Raw genomic sequence first — 17,500 nt, forward strand, 5'->3', positions numbered from 1 at the left:
AATACATCAAATACACAACAATAGGTGAAGAGAAAAACAATTAATTAATTAAAACAGTTACAGGTTGAGTTTGGCAGATTTAAGATAGTTTGTTTAAATTGGTTAAAGGATATGAAGTTATTTATATGAAAAAAAAAAAAGTTAGGTAAACTTACATTTTCAGGGCAACTCTCTGCACTTATTTTTTTTAAAGTTTCGAGGCTAAAACTAAAATGCGTAAGTTCTGAGTTCCATCAATTATGTATTCCAAAAAGTCAAACTCTACAAACTTATTAATTATATAGTTTTAGCAGACGGTTCAAACACTGTTTAATATTTGAATTAATATTTTCACCGACTTGGTTTTGCTTGTTATCTGTGTGTTAGATATAATTTGTTAGCCCAACTATTGTCTGAAATTCTTAGTTTGTAGAACTCAAAATTAGGAAGTTTTCAGACATATGAAAGTTACATTTTCATTCCATATGAATGGTAAGTTATCTCAACAAAAGATAATTAGTCGGCTCAAATGTTGGCACTTAAACCTGCAGTGTGTAGAATTTTGGGTTTTATTTCCTAGCAGATTTTGTAGAAAATAATTATAATATCCATAAGTACGTTTAATGTAGTGCATAATAGCTGATTTTTTTTTTAGAATTATTATTTCTTTCCTAAAGGTCTCATATATGTCCATATTTCTCCATACTTTGGACCAAGGCCTTGTCACCGTCATTTTGGAAGTGTCATAGTTGGAATGTCATCAGGTGCATTGTTTAAAATGTAGAATTGTTCTTGTCCTTGAAGGCCACTGTAGCTTCTGTTATTATTCTAAAGGGTTGGGGGGTAGTTTTAGCCTGAAAACAAAAAAATCTAGAGAAAAAAGTTTTGAATTTTCCCAACTTAATTTTTTACAGTGTGTTCAACTTTAACTGATTTAAAATTCCTATCTGATGAACTTTGTCTCAGTATCTTACATCACACGTGAGACGGCAACACACCAACATGGGAGTCAGATATTTGAACTCTGGTCAGCCAAAAACAGCGAGTAGTAATTTCTTAACTTTGAGCTGAAATGTTGTAAGACCTAAATATATACTTTGCTGAAGAAGCAACTTTGTGCAACTTGAAATACTATATTTGTCAAGTCACATGACTGCAGCTGTGGCCTATGATTGGTTCAACAGAAGCTAGATTATGATGTCAGACAGATTTGGCTGATTTGAAACCTATAGTTAAATTTAGTTTTAGTTAATAACTTGAAGCTTAATCGGTGTCAATGTTATTTAAGGCATTGTTGTAGGCATACTCTGTGTGTGTGTGTGTGTGTGTGTGTGTGTGTGTGTGTGTGTGTGTGTGTGTGTGCATGTGTGTGTGCGATGTAGGTGCATGTTTTTTGCTGTTGTTTTTGTTGTATTTCAGACAACTGACTGTAACTGCAGCAGGTAACTACCACTTGCTTTAATGGTGCAATAAGTGGCCAGAAGAATGCAGACGTCTGTGCACAAGAGTCAGACATACTGTATGCAACCTCTGAGAAGGGGTCTTCAAATTCTCAAACTCAACTATAGACATTTTTTCATTTTGAGGTATCGCAAATCAAAACAAGGTTAGAAATGAATGAACCAGAGGGTAAGTTCATAGAAAGAGTCTCAGAATATTATCGCAAAAGTTTAAAAAAAAATACCAAACAAATGCCATATAAAATCACACTGAAAGTGGAACAAAAAATTACAAAATTAGTTTCAGAAAATTAGTTTATAAAGACAGTTTTCTTATGTCTTCCTCTTAAAATCTGAATGTTTTAATTGTTCTTGTTTCTTTGTCAGCTTGTTGTATATTTGCATTGTGTGTGTGTGTGTATTGTAATTTTACTCTGCATGATTGTAAATGAGGATCACCCCTCTATTGATCTTTCGAGGATAAATAAAGGAAAAATTAAATAAAAATTGAAAATAAATTCATTCATTAGCCTCATTTGGTTCCGTTCTAGCATATTTTAAATCATGGGAGTGGCTTAATCACATTGTAGGAGGGTCTTACCTGGCAGGTGAGTAGCTGCCTCTCCACGCTGTCTGTCATGGTGGTTGAATCGGCAGCAGCTCCGTCAGTAGCTACCAGGCTCCTTTGGGCTTCATGCAGCCAACTCTCCAGCTGACTGACCCTCTCCAGGCAGACATGGAAGACACTTCCCCCAGAACGGGCCTCCGTTTGGGCCTGAGACACACACACAACACACCCTCAACCTCCAAGCTCCAGGGTCCCTCACAACAGTAGGATATTGTTCAGTAGTAGGTATAACACCAGAGTTCGATCGTTGATGTATGTGCTAGATGTATCCCTTGTCTGTATTGATAAAAATAGATATTTAAAAAAAATATATTAAAAAAATTAAATTAAAGATAAAAAAAAAAAATGTAAAGAGAGTTCCATCCTTGTCAGGGCAATACAAAAATATACTAACAAAAAATTAATAAAAACGTTTTTTATAAAAATAAAAAAAGTTAAAAAATTGTTAAATCCCTTGTCAAAAAGTTGTGAAAGTCCAGTGAGTATCCTTAGGCAAGATCCTTGATGTTACCTGCCTGCCTCCTGTTGTAAGTTGCTTTAGATATGCTATAAAAGCTAAAAAGTCTGCTTAATTTACATGTAATGCCACAGGTAGAGAAGGGTTAAGAGCTGAACTGGAAGGTGTAGCTCTAAGCTAACTCCTACCTGCTTATAGTTTAAACTTGTAAACTTGTAGGTTGTAGCTCAAATACTGACATAAACTGTAGCTTTAAATTCACCCTTCAAAAGTTTAGTTTTAAATGAACTCTTCCTAATCAAGTTGGAGCCATAACACTAATCTAAACAGGTTATTCTGACGTGCTGTTCTACTTCACACACACACACCCACACAACCTGTCTAGTTCTCTCTCTCTGCCTCCCTCTCTCTGTGTGTGTGTGTGTGTGTGTGTGTTTGACTAGCACAGTGTCACTCCTCTCTTCTTTCTTCCCTCTCTCTCTCTCTCTGCTCCACCCACCTGTGGCCGAAACCACTTCCTGAAGCTATGGCCGAGCTCCAGTGACACTACGACAATCACACACATACTGACAGTGTGTGTGTGTGTGCGTGTTTGTGTGTGTGTGTGTGTGTGTGTGTGTGTGTGTGTGTGTGTGTGTGTGTGTGTGTGTGTCTGTCACTCTTTTTCACAGAGAGGGAATGTCCTCATGGCTATAGGGGGTGGAGCTGAGACAGAGGGCTGGCTTTACTGAGTTCAGCAGTACAGTAAACAGAACACACACATGCACACACTCTCTCTCTCTCTCTCTCTCTCTCTCTCTCTCCTACTTCCTACTCTGTCTGTAGCTGCCAGTCATTTATCAGCATTCATCTTTAGGTTTTAATTTTTTTAATGAGACAATGGTCTCGTCACTGCAATTGTTTGTAAAGTTTGAATTTTCTATTTTTCTCTCAACAATTTCAACTTTGTGAAAACGTCCGGGTTTATTCATTGTATCATGCAAATTCTTCTAATGAATGATTGCATCTCATGATAGAGCTGCAGAATGTGCATGGTGTTGCCAAGTAACTATGTGATGCCTTATCAGGGTGTGAACACCAACAGTCAACAAACCGGAATAATCACTTGACTCAGCAAATCATTAAAGGCTTTGATGATGTCACTTTGAAGGTGTAATGTGCATGAACAAGGCGGTGTGTTTGTTTTAAGGGCTTCTCTCTTTATAAGTCTATAATTACTGTACATATAGGACATATTTATAGTAACTTGACTTTCACCGTACTTTTAAAAGGTGCTACGAGGAACTTTTAAATATTTCTGAAACAGTCTAATTTTTCCTCTGATGATCATAAATTACATGTATCAGCAAACGAGACCATCAGTGCAAAGAATGCTGTTTTTATATAGTTTTTATTAATGCCTTGCTTTGTCATGGGTATACGCTCACCCAGGAACAGCTGGCGTAGTAAAAACACTACCGCTTTTGTCCAAAGGGGGCGCAAGAATGAACACAAAACTGACAGTTCCTCGGAGCACCTTTTAATTACTTCAGTTGTTTGTTCAAATTAATCATTAATGCCAGTGTAGGCTACATCTTGCACTAAAAATTTTTTAATTTCCAGCCCCTCCTTCTTTGTAATAGAGGACAGCAAAACCATATAAAGTGATATTGAGATATTCAAAATTTAAGGTTTATCAATTAATCTTAGTCAAAATTAAACTGTATTTAATGTGAGAGAGTAATCCATAGTGAGTGAACAGCATTACAACTCAGTGCATCAGTGAGTTATTTATTGCATAACCACCAGGCCCAGACTCTGCAGCCACTCCAGCACTGTTAGATGGTTAGGAGTAGGCAGGCAGTGCTTTTATGTATGTATCATGCTGGAACCAGAGTTGTGAGTGTGGGATTCAATACTGTCCCTGCGTTCCGAATCTCATACTCTTTCTTTTTCTATTCTACATACTACATCTGACGATAAAAAAATATCTAATTAGGATGCAGTAGGCATACTATTGGGACATACTTTTACTCTTTTATTTCATCATAACATTGCACCTTGATCTTGCCTCTTGCTTTTATATCCGTCGCATCCCCGTTTGTTTTCATATGGAGGCTTCGTCGATGTGACGTCACTTCACGTGCGCACCGGATTGTGGGTCAGAATCGCCCAAATAGGATGCACTTTTCAACACTAACAATCTTGGCCACATGAAGTAGGACATCCAGGTACTTCTAACCATCCTAAATCTGGCCACAAGAATCGGGACATCCTAAATCTTTTTTCTACATACTATATAGTAGAAAGTATGAGATTCAGAACGCAGGGATTCTTTCCCTCAGTGTCATCTTGATGTCTTCAGTTTGAATTAACAAATCAAATTGTGTCCTTGAGCAAGACATTAACCCCAAACTGGGCCAGGGGCGCTGTACTATGGCTGACCCTGCGCTCTGACCCCCTCTGGAGTGTGGGAACTTGAGAGGGGAGATGAGAAAAGACAAATTTCAATGTAGCTTTGTGTTAATAAAGCAACTTAAAGCTGGGGTATGTGATTTCTGATTGGTCAAAGTTAACAGAGCTGTACACTTTGAACAATCAGAGCAAGGCTCCAATTCTCTGTTCCTATTGGCTGTTGGGACTGTCCATTCACTTTGGCACGATGTTGTTGGTGTAGAACGTGTCAGGGAGGGACCATAGGGGAGGGACCAAAGAGAACAAGTGGAGCGGTTGAGGTATTTGGATTCAAATCTCTATCCCGACTGCCATTTTCTCCCCAAATCCTCCGCCCCAGCTTTAACTAACTATTTGAATGAACTATACAGTATGTCAGATTATTTATTATTATATGATGATGGCGAAGCTAAGTAAACTTTGGTTTAGTACCGTTTCTAAACATGCTTTTCCAGTCTGCCTGCCATATGTCAGTTTGCAGGGAATCGTATGAGCAACGTAATAAATAATAACTCTATGAAAATAGCATTCTTTGCACCGATGGTCTCGTTTGCTGTTACAGGAGGTCAGACTGTTTCAGAAAGTGAAAAATATTTGTGAGGCATTCTTAGCCAGTGTTCGGTTTACAGGTGTGTGTGTGTGTGTGTGTGTGTGTGTGTGTGTGTGTGTGTGTACTGTCTATATATTGTTTATGTCTTCAGCCCCTTTAGGACCCCCCCCCCCCCCCCCCACAGAGAAAGAGAGACGGAGGAGTAGATCACTGGTGTGGGTTTATTTTATATTTCTGCTCTTGTTTGGATATGTAGACAGAATGGATAGACAAAAGTAGAACAAGATACAAGTACAGCACATGCCATGTAACTTAAGACATCTCAGTACCACTGCTTTCAGGTGAAAACTTTGCATCTCCAAAAAAAAAAGCATTTTTTTCTGGAGTTTTTACTGTTTTTAGGTCAATTTTGAGTTTCTGAAATTTTTAATTACCCAAAAAATTCTGGATAATAGATCGAATCATGGTTATTTTTTGTACAATCTCTCAATTAAAGGTGCTACGAGGAACTTTTAAATATTTCTCAAACAGTAATTTTTCCTCTGATGATCATAAATGACATGTAACAGCAAACGAGACCATCAGTGCAAAGAATGCTATTTTTATGAATTGTTTCTTAATGCCTTTGTCATGGGTATACGCTCACCCAGGAACAACAGCTGGCGTAGTAAAAACACTACCGCTTTTGTCCAAAGGGGGTGCACAAATGAACACAAACTGAAAAGTTCCTCAGAGCACCTTTAAGTTATAAAAACTAAATTTGGAGTTACGTAGTTCTCACGTGTAAACAGTGGCGTGTTAATCAGTAATCATGTCAAATCAGTGCATTTTCATGGCCAACAGTCATCCTAGAAAAGGTAGTTTTTCTCAAATACAAACGCTGAATTGAAAAGAGTGAATATATATAAGTGAATATGCTAATGCATAACAAAAGCAGGGCATTTTTTCCCCCACTCCACCCCCTACTTCCAGGCAATGACTGGACAATTACCTAATTAAATTAAGTAATGATTTCTTATTTAGTTCATCAATTCTGTAAACAACTACTGATTATCATATTTAGCTTATGGAAATAAAAATGGCAGGTGCATATAAGAAAGCAGACAAGAGATTTTAATGTAACAAGCTCTGCGTTTGCCGGCGAAAGAGCTCAGAAAATAAAATGAAAGATCAACACTCATAAACTATTAAAATCACCCTTTTCCTATGTATGATACATTATAAAACATGGTTCACAAAATACGTCTATTAGTACAATTTTAAAAACATATGAATCGATCAGACTAGAGGTCCATGCAAACGCTTATTACAGACAGTTCAAAACCATCCACCCCGCATGCTAAATACTTTTTGACTGTTTTTTTTCTGGTAAAATAGTAACCATCACCTTGCCAACCACTTATTCATATGGTTGCAGAAGTTATGTTATGTCGTCTTGAACCACATTTCAGTGGAGACCATTTTGTCAATGAAAAAGAAAGAATTACTTTGAGCATGGGTGGCCTAAGTAGTCCTTATGTAAACACAAACTTGAAAAAAATCTCATCTTTGGCACACTTTAGGTTCGATTTGAGTCCTATCTTCTATTTTATTTTTCATGATACAGTGAGAAACACTGTTTGAAAAGTCAAATTTCCAATGTAAACAAGATAGCTCACAATTTTTGAAGGCCATTATTTGGAATTCTCCGCCATGTAAATGCACTGAGGGTTAAGAAATTAGACATCTCTTCAAGATTGAGGCTTGCTGCTATACTATTTCAAAGCTCTAGAAAAGGCTCTAGGAACATTAGTGCTCTAGGTTTTAATTGCAGACGAAAATTACGAAAAGAAAGCGTTTCGAGAAAAAGTCAAAAGCAAGTTCCAGATCTTGATCTACAAGATTCTAGTGGAACCCTTGAAATAAAGATTGGACTCTAGAAAAGATTGGAAGTTCTACTGTTAGATCTAGAAAGATGTTGGGAGATCTACAGAAGGTTCTAGCAGATACTGTAAATGAGCAGGTGCTGGAAGACAATTGATGTTCTAAGTTCAGTTCCAGAAAAAAATGTGACGTTCTAAGTTTGATTCTAGAAGAAAGTGGACGTTCTTAGTTAAGTTCTAGAATACATTTGTCCAGAAGTTTGGGTCCAGAAGTCAATTGTTGTTTGATGTTCAGTTCTAGAACAACATCTATGTTCTAAGTGCAGTTCTACCAGACATTTGACATTCTAAGTTCGGTTCTAGAAAAAAAAGTATGTTCTACTTTTGGATCTAGAAGAAATTTTAAGTTCTAACTGCAATTCTAGAATACATTTGAAGTAATATGTTTGGTTCTAGATGGTCATTCATGTTCTATGTTCCGTTATTGTAGAAAACAGATTTTCTTCAGTTCAGTTCAGTTCTAGAAGGAAATACATTTTCTAATTTCGATTCTAGAAGACGTGAGGAGTTCTTAGACTGGGTTGTCGTAAAAAAATATTGGTTCTGGTAAAAAAATCAACTGCTCTACACAGTTGAATAGCCAAGTAGAGACATATGAAGCTCTAAATCCTGGTGCAGAAGACATGGTTACAGAATTTGGTCTGGAAGAAGGTCTTAGATGAAGAAGAAAAGTGAGAAATCCTAGTCATACAAAAATGTCTAGATAGATTCTAGGAGAGAAGACATTTGGCTCGGTCGGTTCTGAAGGCTGTAGCGGAGGAGGAGGACGCTGTGTTTACCATGCTCTGAGTTTTGACTGTAGCCAGGGGTTTTGATAAAGCTTCGGACGAACTTGCTTCTGTTGCGGTGTCAGTGGGGCCCAAAACATCCTGAAGGACACATGAGTGGGGTTAGAATATCAGGCAGGTCAGTCAGTTTAATACATGTATACAGTCGACAGGGTTAACCACAAGAGGAGCAATCACACAGTTACTGGAAAACAACACTGAATTATATTATAGCACAATGTTATTGACAGGTTTGTGTTATGTTTTCTTGTATTGTAAAAAAAAAAATCAATTTCTTATTGGCAGTTGTTAAATGTCCACCAAATACTATTATTGAGATTAATAAAGGAAAAAAGGGGAAAAAAGTTGTACTATTCTAAATTTGTTTCTTGAAAAAAAAGATCAGACTCTAGGGAAGGAGAATGGAAGTTCAACAGTTAGATCTAGAAAACGTTGGAAAATCTACGACAGCTTCTACAAAAAAAACACGGTTTTAAAAGAAAATGTATGTTCTATGTTAAGTTCTAGTAGAAAATTCATGTTCTAAGTTCAGCTCTAGAAGTAAATTGATGTTCTATGTTTGATTCTAGAAGATATGTGACGTTCTAAGTTCAGAACTAGAAGAAATTTGACATTCTGTTTGGTTCTAGAAGTTCATTCATGTTCTAAGTTCCGTTCTTGAAGAAAATGTATGTTCTAAGTTTGGTTCTAGAAGGAAAATTACGTTCTAAGTTCAGTTCTAGAAGACATTTGATGTTCTATGTTTGGTTCTAAAAGGTCATTCATGTTCTAAGTTCATCTGTAGAAGGATATTAATGTTCTAATTTGGGTTCTAGAATCAAATTGATGTTCTAACTTTGATTCTAGAAGACGTGAGGAGTTCTTAGTTTGTTTAAAGGTCCACCAAATCCTATCCATCCATCCATCCATCCATCCATCCATTGTTCATCCATCCATTCATCCATCTATCATCCATCTATCATCCATCCATCAATCCATCCATCCATCCATCCCACACACATGTGGGAATAGAGCCTTTGCCGCTTTGCCAACCAGCTTTAGGTTTGCTGCCAGTGTGGACGGTTTAAAGGTTCAATTGAAGACTCACTTGTTTAGGCTTTAGCATTTGGGAAACTTCTGTCTTTTATATGTTGCTAATTATATATGTTGTGTTTTTTTAATTAATTTTATTCATAGACGTATTTTTTACTATGCTTTTGTTTTATATGCGCATTGTAAAGCACTTTGTGACACTGTCTGTGAAAAGCGCTATATAAATAATTTTTACTTACTTACTACTTACCAAGCAAGGTGTTTGCTTATTACTTAAATTGCAATGTATGATGGCAGTGCAAAATTTCGGAGCATAACATCTGTATGGGAAATGGGAAATTTGTTTTGTATGTGTAGCATTGTATATGTCTGTCTCTGTGTTGTTATATCTGAAAATGTACTAATGATATACAGTATCTCACAAAAGTGAGTACACCCCTCACATTTCATCAATATTTCATTATATCTTTCCATGGGACAACACTGAAGAAATGACACTTTGATACAATGTAAAGTAGTCAGTGTACAGCTTGTATAACAGTGTACATTTACTGTCCCCTTAAAATAACTCGACACACAGCCATAAATGTATAAACTGCTGGCAACAAAAGTGAGTACACCCCTAAGTTGTCCCATGAAAATATATAACGAAATATTTGAATAAAATGTGAGGGGTGTACTCACTTTTGTGAGATACTGTATTTCTCAATTTTTTTTAATAATAATAATGTTTGACAGTGTTGAGTGTTGACTTACCTGTTTAGCTTCTCCAGTTGGTTCAGGGCTTTGTCCAGCTTCTGCCCCCGATACTTGAGATTCCTAACACCAACAATGACATATATCAAATCAAATCAAATCAAATCAGTTTTATTTGTATAGCCCAAAATCACAAACACATTTGTCTCAGTGGGCTTTACATTTCATACAATATGTATGAAATATGTATTTATATTAAAATAATAACATCTATAGAACAACTAAATTAAAATGTTAAAGGTGCTCCGAGGAACTTTCAGTTTGTGTTCATTCTTGCGACTGCCTTTGGACAAAAGCGGTAGTGTTTTTACTACGCCAGCTGCTGTTCCTGGGTGAGCGACGTATACCCATGACAAAGGCATTAAGAAAAACTATATAAAAATAGCATTCTTTGCACTGATGGTCTCCTTTGCTGTTACATGGAATTTATGATCATCAGAGTAAGAAATTAGACTGTTTCAGAAATATTAAAAAGTTCCTCGTAGCACCATTAAATGCCTGATAGAAAGAACACTGTAGGTTATATTTTATGAGTTAACAGAAATGTTTCATCTATGGTCCTGTCACACACATTTTACAAATGTTACAATACTGCCCTCTAGAGGAAGAAAAACAAATGTGCATGGAGGTTGAAATAGAACAAAATCCCTGTGTTCCAAATCACATACTTTTTCTTTTTTACTACACTACATACTAAAGTACAGAAGAGTTTTAGGGCCACAAGAGAGAGAAAAAAATCAGATAAGGAAGATTTTGTCTCATCATGTCGAGAAATGTCAAGAATAAAGACGAATACTCCAAAATGCTATTGGAGTCAGTGGGGCATTTATGTATTTTCAGCATACTACAATTGACGTGCATGCATCTTTTTTTGGCATACTAAATAGTAGGGAAGTATGGGGATTGGAACACAAGGGTTGCGTTCCGAATCGCATACTTTCTACTATATAGTATGTAGAAAAAAGATTTAGGATGTCCCGATTCTTGTGGCCAGATTTAGGATGGTTAGAATACCCGGATGGTCTACTTCATGCGGCCAAGATTGTTAGTGTTGAAAAGTGCATCCTATTTGGGCGATTCTGACCCACAATCCAGTGCGCACGTGAAGTGACGTAACATCGACGAAGCCTATAGGTCCATGTTATGAAAACAAACGGGGATGCGACGGATATAAAAGCAAGAGGCAAGATCAAGGCGCAATGTTATGATGAAATAAGAGAGTAAAGTATGTCCCAATAGTATGCCTACTGCATCCTAACTAGATACTTTTTATCGTCAGATGTAGTATGTAGAATAGAAAAAAGAAAGAGTATGCGATTCGGAACGCAACCAAGGAGTGATTTGCAGTGATTGAAGAGATGCATTATGGGTAAGGAGAGGGTTAGTAGCCGATATGATGAGTAGGGATAATGGTAGTAGGTGTGAGGAAGATTAAGAAACCTATTGGAGAGCACAGTGACCCCGGTCAAAAGAATGTCAGAAAATGTAATTGAAAAAAAGATGTAAGCAAATTGGATCAGACACATAGATAGATGGTCTCTTTGATCAATGATAAGGCGAGACAGGGCAGACAAAAACTTTATATTTTCAAGTACTGGTCAATTTTTAGATTTTTGGTTTTTGAGAATTTTGCTTCCATAACATGTCTTCTTTCATACTTCATATTTTTTTATTTATGAAAAGAAAAAAGATGTATCCAAAAATATGTTCGGTGAACATTTTGGACATTAAACACATGTGAAAATTAAATAAAGTTAGATATGCTAAATTTGCATGGCTCTATTCATTCAAACATTCTGGAAAATTGAAATGCAAAAATTATCGTTTTAATGAACATATTTACCTATAAAAATGTCATGATGATATCTCTATAAGTAAACAATATTACACTATTCACCTGCAGCGTCTCGCATTAAATGATATTTTCCTGTAATTAGTTCTAGGACTAGTTATGGCTTATGTACAGTAGCTGACATTGTGTCACATGATCTCCAAGGTGTAATCGAAAGAAGTGACCAAAAAAATTATGTATGACAGAGAAAGAAAAAGAAAAGGAAAATATATTTTTTTCCACAGCAGCTGTCTACGGAAGAGGATTAGGGCCACACATAAAAAAAAAAAAAAACTTTTGACTTTTTTCTTAGAATTCTGACTTTTGAAGTTTTGACTCAGAATTCCGAGAAAAAGTCAGAACTACATTTTTATTTGTTATGTGTGGCCCTAATCCTCTTCCGTAGCTATCTGACTTTCTTCTTTTTCTTTTTTCTTTTTTTTTTACCTGTGGAGAGGCGCCCAGGTAAGCATCCCACAGCCACCACAAAACCCCTCCTGCACCTTCTGCCCCTGTGAGCGGCTCACTCCCAGCCTGCTGACACGGGAACACGCATATGTTTTTCTAACCGTAAAGCTATAGTGTGTAACTTCTGCTGTGGCGCTGATAGGCTTAATAGACTTTGTGTTAACTTATTTGGCCATGGCTTGAATGTAACAATCATTCTTCCCCTGTGAGCGGCTCACTCCCAGCCTGCTGACAGGGGAACACGCTCATGTGTCACACGGACGGGATGGTCAAATGTGCATCTAGGACACTGAGCCACAAGGCCGCTTTATAAATGTGTATGTGTATGGATTTGATGTATATATATAAATAATAATAACTAATAAATTCAGCTTGATGTCCCAGCCTCTGCACTTTCACCAGAATACACCTACACTCGTACTCATACAAAAGTCCATTAGAACAATAGTAGTAGTTTTAAGCATGCAGGGAAACACACACACAGAACATTTGTTATATTTTGAATGACTTTGTTAGGAACACATTAAATAGCGGGTTAGGGTTAGCAGGCATGTTAGTACCAATCATAGAACCCTTTATTCTAGAAAACCATGAAAGAGAGTCACCGTTTCAACCTGCAGTGTGTAGAATTTTGGGTTTTATTTCCTAGCAGATTTTGTAGAAAGTAATTATAATATTCATAAGTACATTTAATTTAGTGCATAATAGCTGAGAAAAATGGCACTAGGCCTTGGTCCAAAATATGCAGAAATATGGACATTTATGAGACCCTTTCTAAGGGAAAAAATAATAATAAAAAATAAAAATTCAGCTATTATGCACTAAATTAAATGTACTTATGGATATTATAATTACTTTCTACAAAATCTGCAAGGAAATAAAACCTAAAATTCTACACACTCCAGGTTTAAGACTTTAGGTTTCACAACACAGTTTATATTTTGCAGTTATGATCATTGAGATAATTGAAAAGAGTGAGAGTGAGTAAACAAACCCGCCTAGATTGCACCACGCCACTTAAGACCATTTGAATTAGTGTTAAAGCTCTTCCTAAGTAACACATGCTCAATATCAGTATTTCTGGCTAACTTATATCGTATATATATCGTATATTATATCTTACTTTATGCCACTTTTGACAAGCCGGGGGAGAATACTGATTTTGAGCATTACAGGTTAATTACTTATGATACATTGCACTTCTTAAATAAATTTTTTTTTTAATATATTATAGCCGAAATACACTTTTTTTAACATATATACTAATTATACTAAGTGCCATCTTTCCCAGTGTGTAAGATAGGCCTATAGTGGAGCGGCTAAGTGCTTATTTTCATCAGAATCTTTCAGTTGATGATACAAGCGTGAACATTGGCACGAGCATGAGTCTCCATGAGTCACTGGACAAGAAAATTGTCCGAGACATTTGAAATTGTGAATTTGAAAATGTCCTCGTAGAAATGTATTGGGTTGGGCGCCTTTAGCTCAGTAGGCAGAAATGTATTGGGTTTTTTCATAATTTTTTTTTATTTATTTCATTTTCTCAGACAATTTTCTTGTCCAGTGACCCATGGAGACTGCTCATGCCAATGTTCAGGCTTGTATCACAAATTTAAAGATTGTAGCACTTAGCCGCTCCACTACTACAGTTGTCACAAATGTGGTTGTCTTTTCAGTTTTTAAGTGAGTTTTCAGGCTCTCTTTAAAGGTGCAGTGTGTAATATGACATCATCAAGTAAGTTCTAGAAAGTTCTAGAATGCAACGCTCCCTGGGTAACCCCACCCCTTTCGAATAATAACAGAAGCTACAGTGGCCTTCGAGGACAAGAACAATTCTAAATTTTAAACGATGCACCTGATGACATTCCAATGACACTTCCAAAATGGCGGTGACAAGGCCTTGGTCCAAAGTATGGAGAAATATGGACATATATGAGACCCTTTCTAAGGGAAATAATCATAATTAAAAAGAAAATGCACTAAATTAAACTTACTTATGGATATTATAATTATTTTCTACAAAATCTGCTAGGAAATAAAACCCAAAATTCTACACACTGCAGGTTTAAGGCCTTCTGTAATGTAGTAAAACGTTTATTTAGGCCTCTCTTTAAGGGCTTCTTACCGTGGTGCGTTCAGGCGTCCAGGTCTCCCTCTGCTCGGGAGATGAATGTTCTACGGTCATCAGAGAAGCTCCAGATCTCCTCAGAACATCTTCCTCAACGTGAGCGATTCTGATCAGACCCGCCTCTGTGTCTGACTTCTAAAAGAGACAATACAAAGGGTTTGTTATGTTGATTACTTCTAGATTTGTACGCAAAAAAAATAGCAATATAGAATTGTATGCCACTTAAAGGTGCTGTGTGTAATATGACATCATCAAGAACGTTCTACAAAGTTCTAGAATGCAACGCTCCCTGGGTAACCCCAACCCTTTAGAATAATAACAGAAGCTACAGTGGCCTTCAAGGACAAGAACAATTCTAAATTTTAAACAATGCACCTGATGACATTCCAACTATGACACTTTCAAGATGGTGGCACTGGGCCTTGGTCCAAAATATGCAGAAATATGGACATATATGAGACCCTTTCTAAGGGAAAAAATAATAATTACAAATATTCTTTTCAGCTATTATGCACTAAATTAAATGTACTTATGGATATTATAATTACTTTCTACAAAATCTGCTAGGAAATAAAACCCACAATTCTACACACTGCAGCTTTAACCCATGGACAACAGTGTAGTTTTTGTAAGGTTGATATCTCTTGATTTTTATTAAGTCTTCATTATTACAAAGTGCAAAGTTGTTCATTTGTTATAGACAGGTTATATGAAAAGAATAACTAAAAACTATTCTGCTGTGTCTAGCTTCTGAGGGAATACACAAAGAGTTGAAGTTTAGGTTAATATCCTATTGATATTTTATAAACAAATATATCAGGCCTTTCTTCTGTTTTAATTTTGATGATTACGACTTACAGCTCATGGAATGAAACATACTGTATCTCAAAATATTAGAATATTACAACAAAATATTATGTTGATTAATTCTTGATTTTTACACATAAGAAATTTGCAATATAGAATTTTACGTCACTTAACCCATGTAATTTAAATATTGTCATTGACCACTTCAGATAAAACAACTTCTGAGAGACGGCACAAAGATTAGTGTTTGTAAGGTTGATATGATTTTTCAGCTGATGGAATAAAACATACAGTATCTTAAAATATTAGAATATTACAACAAAATATAAGAAAAGAAAATAGTAAAATAAAGAAATGTCAACCTTCTAAAAATAATGTTTTTTCTAGATTAATGCCTCTAGAATATATGACGTTTTTTTTAATCAAAATCTTCTTATTTAGCTTTCAGTATTACAAAGAGCAAAGTTGTTCATTTGTTATAGAAAGGTTATATTAAAATAATAATAATAAAAAAACAACTCATGCATCTCTTGATTTTTAACAACAAAAAAATGCAATGTAGAATTTTCTGTCACTTAAACCATGTACTTTAAATATTGTCACACTCACCTCTGTCTCCTCTGTGGACTGTGGGAGCTGAGGTTGAGAGGTCTGGTCTTGGCCTGGACTCAGAGGCTGCTGGATGAACAGAGCCGGGACTTTCTATAAAGAGAATAAAGCAGAAGGTTCAGTGACGAACACACAACTAGTTTAAGACCCTGACTGACTTATATAAGGTGGATGAACCAATTCTGGGAAAAAGTTATGGTCAAAATCACTTTTTGTCAAAATCAGTGAAAATCTTCTTGTGAGATGCTCCCTGACCTTACTGGGTGTGCATTGAAAAATATACACACTTAGGTTATGGAGGTTATGTAAACAAAGGTTATGTAAACAAAGGGGTCCCACTGTAGCTAGCAACATGCCCGTTTACAGAGCCTAGGCTGTGTACTAAAACTGGATTATTTTTTTTGCAGATAAACAGTATGGACAGGTAGCAGATTGTGAGGAGATATTCACTGATTTTGACAAAAAGTGGTTTTGACAACAAGCGTTCTCCAGAATCACTAACACATCTTTGATTGATCGATTGATTGATTGATTGATTGATTGATTGATTGATTGATTGATTGATTGGGTGGAGTGACTAAAACTAATCAGTATAATCATCTCAACACTAAGACTAAATCTAAAAACAAAGACCAAAATGCCCGGTGCTTGTATATATTTATACGAATAACAGGACACAAATCAAGGGACATTTACGCTAGAATAGATAAAAATATGCGATTAATTGAGAGTAAACTATGAAATGAATGCGATTGTTCGTGATTAAATATTTTAATCATTTGACAGCACTACTAAAGACATAATCTTAATCTAAAAACATTGCCGTATTGCCCAGCCCTGGTCCTACCTTCTCCAGTTCTAGTAGCAGCGCCTGCAGACCCCCCACCACGGAGAACACAGTCAGAGTGTCTTCAGCGTTGTCCGGGAGACACAGGTCCGGTTTACACCTCATGATCTCTGTCACTGTGGTCCTCATAGACTGGATACGCTTCTCCACAACCTACACACACAGAGCACGGCCATTAAGAAAATCATATAGAAAATACAACGATAGTCTATGTATTTCTGCCTGTCAAAGCGTGCAGAAAAGTTCAGATAAGTGTCCGTTTTTGTCTGATGCATGATACATTTTCTTCTTAAAAACATGAAAAAAAATGGTTATAGAATTTTTGTTTATTTATAAACACACACACACACACACACACACACACACACACACACACACCCGATTCTAACCTTGAAGCTCTCCTCTTTGGGACTGGGGAAAGTCTCTGGCGACAGCAGTATGCTCTTGATGTCGGTCATATCATTCTCCATCCGTCTCACTTCACTCTCTATGGCTTCCACCTCCTACACACAAACACATAGAGAGATATGTTATATTACATTACATGTCATTTATCAGACGCTTTTAACCAAAGTGACTTACAACTGGAGCCACACATTCATACACCGATAGCAGCAGCAGCAGCTACCACGCAGGGTGCAAGCTAACTATCGGGAGACATTTAGGGTTCAGTGTCTCTTTGCCCAGGGACACTTGGACATGTGGCGGGGAGACGGGGGATCGAACCACCGACCCTACAGATTGGGTTGACCGCCCTACACACTGAGCTATATCCTCCTACATTTCAAATCCACTAGCATAGGGAGCAACAAAAAGTGACAAGAGT

The 17,500-nt window shown here is 36.6% G+C and overlaps 1 protein-coding gene and 1 long non-coding RNA gene across 2 annotated transcripts in view; one reads left to right on the forward strand and one right to left on the reverse strand.

The window, feature by feature from the left end:
* Positions 1-17,500, reverse strand: part of syne2b (spectrin repeat containing, nuclear envelope 2b) — a 195,717-nt gene that overhangs the window by 84,419 nt on the left and 93,798 nt on the right. The window contains exons 73-80 of the mRNA XM_080042180.1: positions 17,064-17,177; positions 16,675-16,827; positions 15,828-15,920; positions 14,409-14,546; positions 12,263-12,352; positions 9,985-10,047; positions 8,128-8,277; positions 2,020-2,193 (exon numbers count right to left, since the gene is read on the reverse strand). Of these exons, the coding sequence (XP_079898306.1) occupies positions 2,020-2,193; positions 8,128-8,277; positions 9,985-10,047; positions 12,263-12,352; positions 14,409-14,546; positions 15,828-15,920; positions 16,675-16,827; positions 17,064-17,177 (975 nt within the window). The remainder of the gene's footprint in view (positions 1-2,019; positions 2,194-8,127; positions 8,278-9,984; positions 10,048-12,262; positions 12,353-14,408; positions 14,547-15,827; positions 15,921-16,674; positions 16,828-17,063; positions 17,178-17,500) is intronic.
* On the forward strand, positions 4,005-7,679 carry LOC307262072. The gene is made up of 2 exons (XR_013845236.1): positions 4,005-4,034; positions 6,232-7,679. It is a non-coding gene; the product is annotated as an uncharacterized lncRNA (long non-coding RNA).

This window comes from Ammodytes marinus (genome assembly GCF_949987685.1).
Source record: "Ammodytes marinus genome assembly, chromosome: 15".
In the NCBI taxonomy this organism is placed as follows: domain Eukaryota; kingdom Metazoa; phylum Chordata; class Actinopteri; order Uranoscopiformes; family Ammodytidae; genus Ammodytes; species Ammodytes marinus.